The 9696-nt window shown below is 48.8% G+C and overlaps 1 protein-coding gene across 1 annotated transcript in view; it reads right to left on the bottom strand.

The window, feature by feature from the left end:
• RMDN3 (regulator of microtubule dynamics 3) overlaps positions 1–9045 on the bottom strand; it is a gene marked incomplete at its 5' end in the record, with an annotated part of 30328 nt that extends 21283 nt beyond the window's left edge. Inside the window, 5 exons of the mRNA XM_008949062.1 lie at positions 1109–1163; positions 2127–2229; positions 3777–4044; positions 8097–8243; positions 8850–9045. Coding sequence (XP_008947310.1) covers positions 1109–1163; positions 2127–2229; positions 3777–4044; positions 8097–8243; positions 8850–9045 — 769 coding nt within the window. The remainder of the gene's footprint in view (positions 1–1108; positions 1164–2126; positions 2230–3776; positions 4045–8096; positions 8244–8849) is intronic.
• Positions 9046–9696: the final 651 nt, after the last annotated feature.

Here is a 9696-nt window from a genome sequence, read left to right as displayed (position 1 = left end):
CAGCACCGAGCCCGGGCTGCCAGGCCTGGCTTCTGAGCAAAGCCACCACTCTGCACACAGGGCCAGCAGGCACCACCAAAACGTCAGAGACAGAGAAACCCAGCTGCTAACCCAGGGGTGCTGGAGGAAGACAAAGGGAAAACCTCATCTGTATTTAACATGTAGCTGCAGGACTCTGGCCCCCTGCTGTGGGCTTGGCTTCGAGGGGTTCTGTGCATCCCTCCACAGGGGGCTGGGAAGGGGCCAGAGGAAGGACAGAAAGGGGCTCAGGGCAGACAGTGCAGAAAGCCCCCCCAGAGCCCCCAGCTCAGGAACCCCCTTTCTGCACGTTAGCTGTGTGCAGTGTGTCCTTGGGCAGCCCCTGCACACCCAGCTGGCACAGGGGGCTGGGACCTTTCCCCAGGGTCTGCCCCACCAGAAGTGCTGCTGGCAGAGCTCAGCTCTGAGCCAAGGTGCCCACAGCAGCCCCCTGGGCACACACACAGGCCCCCAAACCAGCTGCTGGGCAAAGAACCCTCCCCCACTCCCAGAAAGGGAAGCTGCACGATTCCCAGGAAAGCACCTAAACAAACCTTCCTTCACCTTGGCAAAATACATGCACTTGAGCTACGAGCAGCCCAAAAAATATGCAATTTTCTGCCAGATTTGGGCTGGTGAGCCCCAAAGGGAGCTCATCTGAAGCTCATGCTGTCAGTGGCCTGTCTCTCCAAGCCTCATCTGTAAGTTCCTCCTTCACTGCCACCCCCAAAGCTCATCAGCTTGTGAGGTGCAGACTCACAAAAGCCCTGACACCATCTGTTCTCAGCACCCAGAGATGTCCATTCTTCCACCTGGGAGCTGTTGCTCAGTGAACACTTGTGAAATTCACCATTCAGTTGGTGCAAACACAGGAAAGTTCATGACTATCATCACACCAAACCTATCACCCACCAAGCCATTGCTTACACCAATTAACTGAAGCTGTTAAAATGGCTTTTATGGAAAAAATAACCCCAAATAAGAGCAAATTAGCTTTTTAAAAAAAACTCTTAAAATGCAGCTCAGCTCACAACAGTCTCCAGGTTCTTTTCCTATGCTTCTTAGAAGCAAGCAGTAAAATGTCACATACCACTGATGGCACTCAGCACTTTGGTCCCATTTCTGCAAGGCGACTTCCATTTTCCCTGCAAAGAAGTGGTCAGAGGTAAGGATCTCAAGACACTTTTTCTCTGAAGCTGTTAGAGTACAATAACAGGATGGCATAAAAGTGATACATTTCTGAATTTTGTAATACATTTGGCTTGAAAACACCCTGTAAATAATTTCATGATTTTGCAGTGATATGGAATATCCAAGATGTCACACAAATTTGTTGGAGAGTAGCAAACAGTGCTGACCAAATGGTTTCACCCTGTTTGGAAGCACAATTATCTATACTAAAAACACCTTCCACAGCACATTAAGAAAAGCTAATCAGAGCTTTCAGTGATTTTGCTCTGATGCATTTCACAGCCTCAGATCCAGGACTCTCCCCACATCTCCTCCTGCAGTCTCAAAAAGCTGAAAACCAAGTGCTATTGAAGGCTAAAAGGACTATCAAAATAAAACTTCATGCTTTAAATGGCTACATTGATTTCCAGAAAAGAATAATTGTATTAGATGCTATGGTATTAACTAACTAGATTTAGTTATCTGTATAATGAACAGGACAGAAATTTACTACCTTTTGTTGCAGATCTTAATTGTAATAAAGATTCCTTTAGTTTTATTCTGACCAACAGCTCTTGTAAACAAACACATCAAGAGAGCAGAGAAGAACAAGGGAATTAAACTCAATTTATTCCTTTAAATAAACCCACATTTAAAGTATTTATTTTTATATCTGCATGTGTTAGTAACACAAAAAATTAAATGTGTTACATAAAAAACTTTATCTTAATATGATGTAGGATATATGGGTTTGAGAAACAGATCTGTATACCTTTAAACTAACCCTTGGTCTTATACTACCTTCCAGCAAGCAATAATTTCACCCAGACCCCACCACAGTGCTGCTAGTTACCCCCCTCAAAAACAGATCCCAAGGAAGAAAAGTCCACAGCTTACAACTGAAGTGTGACGTGGGTCTGGCCCCTCCTCTGCCTCACCTTCAGAAGCATAGGACCTCCTCTCCTCCGGGTCCTCTGTGATGTCACACATGTCCCCCCGGGCCCGGGCCAGGCGCCACAGGAACTGCTCCTGCTCTGCATACTGCAGGGAGACACAGCACAGATCCAGACCCACCCTGCCACTGCCAACGAGCATCAGAAAGAAAACCAAATGGGGGCACGTACTAGAAGGAGCACAGACGTGTTCTGAAACCTTGACAGGTCCCAGCTCTACAAGGGCTGCAGCAGAAGCACACAGGAGCAAACTGGATGGGCAGGTTAACCACTGGGCTCACTACGCTGCTACGGTCTAATTGCTGCTGCCTCCTAATGAGGAACCCACCTTCAGAGGCCAGCCTGTGGCCAGCTCTTCAGCAGCCTCTGCCAGCCTCAAAACACTGGGGGAGGAAAACAAAAAGCACCTAGCACCACACACCTAAACCTCCCCACTTCATTAACATTCACAAGCTGAATTCCACTTTTCTCCCGTTTTCATCCGCATCCAGACAGCTCCACAGCCTGCCTTGTTTGTAACCCCAGGACAGCTCTGTAGATGTACTGCTAAACTTGAAGTGGAATGTTCTGACAAACTCAAACTTAGTTAAAAAACTAAAAAAAAAGTAAAAAATGGAAAACACAACCACCAACAGCCTGGTTTCTATTACAATAGAACTAAATAGTAACTAAAACAAGGTTGAAGAATCCCCAGAAGGAAGTGTGCAAGAATTTCAGAAGCCAACAGGCCTCTCATTTCTTTCTGGTGGGAAGGGGAAACCAAATCTACTTGAAATTACAACCAATCACATTATTCGTTATTTCTCTCCTTCTATTCCTCCTGGAAATTCAGAAGTCAAACAGGTTTTGCTCTGGAGGAGGCTGGTGACCCAGAGTGTTTTCTGGGCTGGCTGTGCCGTACTTGGATGCACACAAGCAGAGCTGAGGGTGCCACTGCAGCAGGAACAGGCACAGCCTCACCTCACCAGCTGCCACGGTCACCAAGCCACAGCAGGACATGTGTCAGGGCTGGTGGATCTGCTGCCAGAGCCTGAGGCACCTGCAAGGGCTGGGGCAGCAGCACCACTGCCCCTCGCCACGCTCCCGCACCCCTGCGCCAGGGACCAGCTCCCACTGTCCCAGTGACAGTCACACTCTCCAAGGAGGTGACACACCTGCAGCACACAGGTTCTTCACCTCATTCACCAGGATACCCAGGAGCCTTGCCTAACCCTTCTGCCTGAACGTGCACCTTGTTATCCCCTGAACCACCACACGCGCTGGGCAGCCCTGGGACAGACCAAGTGTCCCGAAGCTGCCTGAGCCCGCACGTGGGCCACGAGGCCAATGCCCTCCAGAAGTTTGCTGGGTTTCCTGTACACACAGAGACTGTTACTTTGCACGTGTGCAGTGTGCTCACTCGGGGAAAGCGATGACATGACGAGACACAGAGTTCCAAGACGCTGCTGCCGTAGCCTGAACAACTCTGGCCTCCAGCCCGCTCCCAGGCTGCTCCTGAGGAAGGGGCCACTGGCAGCAGGCCCAGTTGCTGTGTAGAGCCTGGACCCCACTAAGATGTGCCATTTCCTCTTTCCTAGCTATTTAGCTGAAAGCACAAATCACTGCTGGGAAACAGAAGAAGGCAGCAGCCGTTACCGCCAGCTTGTTGTTCAGCAGCAGCTGGAATCCTTCCCTCCTCTGCTGCTCGTCGCCGCGGTGCAGGCGGTCAGCCTGCTGCAGGAGCTGACCCAGCCCCTCTGCCAGCGAGGGCTCTGACAGGAGATGTGTTTCCTCCTCGCTGAGGAGGTCCAGGGAGTCCCTCCTCACAGTCCTCACTGTCTCACAGCTCACTTCATCCTCCCCCTCCACGCTCTCCCGCTCGGACTCCCGGTCGTAATCGGACTCGGCGTTGGCCGTGCTGTACCTTTGAGGGAACAAAAACACCAAAACACAATGAAAAACTGGTTTTGAGGAGATGCTGTGCAGCCTCTGGCAGTTTTATAGATATGGTACAGAAAAATCCAGCTCCTGCTAACAGAAGAAGAGGTGTATCCTAATTTATCCTGTAGGATGCTGTACAACCCAAGCATCTCTAATAACACACCAATCACCATTCCTCATGCAATAGACACCAGCTCAAAAAGCTGAAGGACTAAGGGCCCCCAAAGTGAAGCAGAACTCAGTCACAAGTGTCCACATCTCACTTGCATTAACAGCTTCCCTTAGGCCTTCTGACTTCAACAGAAGAGAAACAAACAACTAAGAACAGAGCCAGGACAGTTCAGTTCAATGTATGCATTATAAAAGAGCATTTCAACCAAAAATCCAACATGCTCATCCATGTGGAAAATATAACCTGAGGTTTTCAACCCGTGCCAGGAAATGTCAGACACAATAGCTGTTTTGGCAGCATCTAGTGCTGCCATCATCTTGTCTGAGCACTAAATGTGAAGCAGCTTGTTCACACTGACATGCAAAAAGGTGCAAAACAGTAGGAGAGCCATCAAAGCTGCTTCACATGAGCAAGGAGGCAGCAGGTGAGCCACAAAAAGACACCACATCTACAAAAACACAGGCAATGATTAGCTGCTAAATTAGTTAAATGACACAGGATAAAGCTCAGATCAAAGTTAATGAAATTGGTGGAAATTAAGCTCCCTCAAAACCTACACAGGCAGCTAGGCTGGAAATTTAGAACAGCATTATAAATTGGCTGTTACCCCACAGTGGGGAGTCTACTTCAGAGCTAATTTGTTTTTAAACAAGACTCTATTTGTCCCCTTCACATTCACCTGCAAGCTCTCAGCTGAAGAGCAGGCACAAGCCAGCCAGTGCTTCAGTTTAAGAACATGCACTTTTCCAGTGGGGGTTTGCTGGTTTACCTGAAGCTCTCTCCCTCAAGCACACTACTTCAAACCCCACAAACACCTAATTGTAGGGACGTTTGTAATTGTTGCCCAATGAAACTCTGCCCAAACCAGCTTCACTTATTCTGTAGAATTCAGAGCTGCTGAGTCTGGGGGCACTGGGTATCCAGAGCTGCAGTTCCCTTCCTCCTGGCTGAGGTTCTGCCCCAGGGCAGAGCTGAGCACTGCCTGTGTGAGACAAAGATAGGGACCAAAGTCTGTATCTGAGGAAAGCAGTTACAATAATGTGCCCACACCTAGATAACCAGACACAGCTGGCTATCCAGGCTTCAGTTTTCTGAGAAACATCAATAACACTCAGGCATTTCCCTCTCTGCTAGCAGGCAGGCAAACACCCTCACTCACCACAGCCTCCTGCCCTCACCCTACATTTCAAACTGCACCACTTTGTACTGAAGCGTTTGAAGGCAAGAAATAAACAAGAATGAGCCTTATCCCACAAAGCCAAGTAGGCAGCACTGCAGGAACACAGGCTGGAGATCACACAGGCAGTGACAAATGAATGGATAATGCAGCAGCACATGGTAGGTGACACTAGCCTGGCTCTGTTTCAGATTCAAAGCTTCATTTCCTGCTATTTTCTGAAGATTAGCTCTATTTTCACCTCTCTAAACTACCTCATTTCCAATATTTCAGCACAAACCCCTCAAATTCCCTTACTCCCCCTCCTAACCTACTGCACAGCACAGCTGTGGGCCCCAGAGCTGTGATGCCATCTCCCTCCCATGACAGTGCTGCCAGCTGCAAAGACTTCAGTCCTTCAGCTGAAAGCCTCTCTGTGTGGAAGGCTCCTGAACCACAACGTGGTTGTTAGGAACAGGCAGCAATGGATGGCTCCTGCTCACATTTTTTCTCCCCCACAAAAATGTGTTTTCTCCAAGATGGCTCATACAAGATGCTTCCAGTTTAAAGAGACAAGTAATACTGTATATAACTTCATAAATTCAAGAGTTTTCAGAAAGATTAATGGATTTAGATGTTATCAGCCTGTTTTGTTTTCTTGAGTTCAAGATGATGGAAAGTTCTTAAATGCTTTAGTATGTTGAGGCCTCTGGCAAGCACACATCCTGGATGAAAATGAAAACATACTATCTGGAATGAAAAACTGGATGGAGAGAGGAGCCAGAGGAGCCCAAAAGCCCAACACAGAGCCAAAGCAATAGAGAGAAACTGAGCTGCCCAGGAGCTCCGGGCTCCTGAAAGCTTGTGATGGTTTTTGCCAGTTTATATGAAATCAGAGAAGATGCTGATGCCCATGTGGTTGACAAAATAGAGCTGAAATGTGAGCTCTTCTTTCTGAACTTCATTAAAGGAACACAGCTGCCAGGAAGGAACACACAGCTGACATCTCTCTGTTGAGAACAGTCTCGCTCTTCCTCCCAGTGGCTGCTCAAAAGCTAAAATAATCTTTTCCAAATTTACATTTCCCACCCTCGTTTTCTACTAGAAAATGTTGGTATTTACATCTCTCAAAGACAACAGTACATACCAAAGGCAGCTGGTCCTGAACAGAATAATATTACCCCCACATGTATTGGGCAAATGCCAAAGTTAGAAATCACACATTATTAGATTTTTAAATCAGACGAGAGCTGCTTCTCCACCAATACTCCACACCAGTCATTAAACTTAAATACAGATTTTAAATACAATGTAAGAACTCCTCCAATCATGACAAGGTTCCCAATGAAATAAGGAGGTTTTGCAGGAAAACATATCCCTGCTCCACAGCTGAGGTCAGGTCCCCTCAGGGGGTGCCCTCTCTGAACCTCAGAGCTGTTCTTGGCTTCTGACAGGAGGTGCAGTTTTCCCATGAGCAGAGGACACCTGGGGCTGGTACCTGTGGGCAGCAGCTGTCCTTTTGCACGGGCTTCACTGCACGTGTTGCACCCTGCTGCCTCAGTGCACCCCTTGTGCCCAGAGAGCAAGGGCCTGCCTGCAGAACCACAGACGTGCTTCTCCAGGCCCTGCTGCTGTGACTGCACCATGAGTCACTCACTCAGCTCTGCTGTCCTACAAACACCCACGCCAGGTGAACGAGGCAGTTCTGCAGCCTGAAGGAGAGCAGAGCAGCTCTGCCTGCTTCACCAGTCCCAGCTCCTGCAGAGGATCCACTGACAGGACTCAGCTCCACAGCAGCCACGGGGCTGCTCCCAGCAGAACCTGCCCTAGGAGGCTGCTGCAGCAGCAGCTGCTCTGTCCCTGCACCAGCCACCCACCACAGCCCAGCTCTGCCTGCCTGGCTCTCAGGGGTACAATCAACCCCCCTCTTTAAGTGATGGTTCATTTCAGCTTCCCTGGGAAGATGTACACAGCCAGCACTGCCTGTTTCAGAACCCCTGCACACCTCAACGGCCAGAGAGCCCATCACATGGAGGAGAAGCCTTTCAGCAGCAGGGCAGCAGTCTCAGACACACACTGCAGACCTCCTGTTATCCAGTACAACAATACTTGCACCTAGATTGTAACTGTTACTGATGTTCTTAAGCTACACAGTCCTTTCCACCTGTTTTTAAACTGTAAGGAGTTAAGCAACACAACTGATCAGCAGGGGACACTGAGAAAAATCTGTAAGAAATACCCTAGTGAAGGGTGTTTCTGAAGACAGGAAAATACTGAAGATATTTTAGTCAGTTGGAATATATTTTTCACTTTGCAAAGTTTTCCAGACTGTTGTACAGAAATTTTATTTATAAACTCTCTCACTCAAGTCCTAAGCTGGGCTTCCACTTCCTTTCTTCCTGCAAGGTAGAATGCAAGTGCTTTCTTTTCAAGGTAGAAAGGTTCCCTAATCAAATTACTGCTTAAAAAAAAACCTCAAAAACATTTTTTTTTTGTTTCCCCCCTTTCTCCACAAGTCAGAATCGTTGCACTTCTCTCAATCTGGCCCTAGCAGTAGTGAACTCACTGTCATCAAAACAAATAAAACCAGGCTGACAAACACCTAACGGTGAAGAGGATCCCACCCTTCCTGTGAGGAACTGCTCGGACAGGAGTCACAGGGCACCAAAGCCTGCAGAGGCTGCTCTGAGCCTGCTGCTCTGCTCACCCTCCTTCGCTTTCCCCATCGTCCGTGTTGGCTGCTCCTGAGCTGGCAGTGAAGTAGATGGAGCTGGAGCCTGTGGAATCCCTTCTGTCCCTCGAGAACGGGAACCGCCTCCGGCGAGCTGCCTTCTGGCTTTCCTCCAGGTGGCACCTTTGAGGAAGGCAAAAAGAGAAACAAATAAACTTTGGATAGTGAAACGCCCTTCTCCTCTCCAGCAGATCCTACCCAATTTAATTTATATCCAAAGAGTTCCCAAGGTGACTTACTCCTGTGTACACAAGCACCCCACTGCAATGCACCAAGCGTTGTATTCAGCAAGTAAAATGAGTGTGGCCCAAGGCTTGGTCCACACACAACCCACAGAGCCACGGGGGCAATCCTAGCACAGGCATCCCCTGATTTCCTCACTGAACAAAGAGAGGAATCCTGAAAGGCCTTTAATTCTCTATCTGGCAGCGATCAGAGTGGGAACAGCAGCAGCAAGAGACAAACACTCACAGAACAAACCAACCTCCCAGGCTGGAGCCCAGCGCCAGGGTCACGACTCAATACCCTCTAAGGAGAAGTTAACTCTGGCTAAACAGACTTCTTTTGCATTAATCTCACTGGAGGTCAAGACATGATGCCCATGGAAACAAGAGACACCTTTTCCACTTCTGGATTTTAAATTTAATGCCCTCAGTCCTGGCTGTTCCATCGAGCTACAGAGCAAACCTGTGCCACGGGAGAAGAGGACAGAGGGGGCAGGGTGGATACCTGACTTCCCCAACGATTTCTGCAGCCAAGTGCTGCAAGCTGCTCCGCAGCTCCTCCACTTCTCTTCTCAGCTCTGAGATGTTCCTCAGCACGAAGTCGAGGCGCTCGAGCACATCCAGCTGCTCGTCCTGCTCCAGCAGAGGTGTGTGCTCAGCACCACCCCCCGCCTCGGCCGCAGCCAGAGCTCTGGGCACCTCTGCAAGAGAACAGAGTTTCAGCAGATGCAAAGGGGGGAGGATTTCACAGGGGAAACCTCAGTACAGATCTTGTTTGCAGAAGATGAAGGAACGTGAGGCTGGGTTTCAGGTCTTGTTGCCTGACTTGGCCTGAGGTTTTGGGCTCTCCAGCTGGTTCACTGCTCCCTGCTCCACCAGCAGCACCAACCACACCAAACAGACCTGCAACAGCCACCGGGGCAAACAGAGCTCGCTGGGTTGGGTTTTTTTAAGTCCTCACTGCAAATTAATTTCATTCCTATTCCCCACACTTCTGTACTAACATCACACTGAAAAGCCATGCTCTGCTCTTCTCCTGAACTGCTATCAAGCCAGGAGGCCACCAGCCAGGAAGGCAACCAGTGATAATGAACAAGGGCAACAGAAGCTGATTTTGGCCATAAAAGACTCATTCTTCCAAAACAAACAAGCCAACCCCACTATTCTTATTCAAGGTGAAAAGAACCCTGACAGAAACCCAAGGAGGTCTCGTTTAAAACCCGGGCAGTTGCAGAATCAAAGAACCACAGCCTGGTTTGGGCTGGGAGGGACACTAGAGATCCTCTGGCCACAGCAAAGGCTGTGAACAAACAGTTTCGCTTCCAGTTCTCGCCAGACTTGGGTGAATAAAA

Source organism: Merops nubicus, unplaced genomic scaffold, assembly GCF_000691845.1.
Source record: "Merops nubicus isolate BGI_N331 unplaced genomic scaffold, ASM69184v1 scaffold17691, whole genome shotgun sequence".
Taxonomy (NCBI): Eukaryota; Metazoa; Chordata; class Aves; order Coraciiformes; family Meropidae; genus Merops; species Merops nubicus.
Note: the sequence above shows the minus strand (reverse complement) of the source record. Positions and strands in the feature narration are given on the sequence as shown.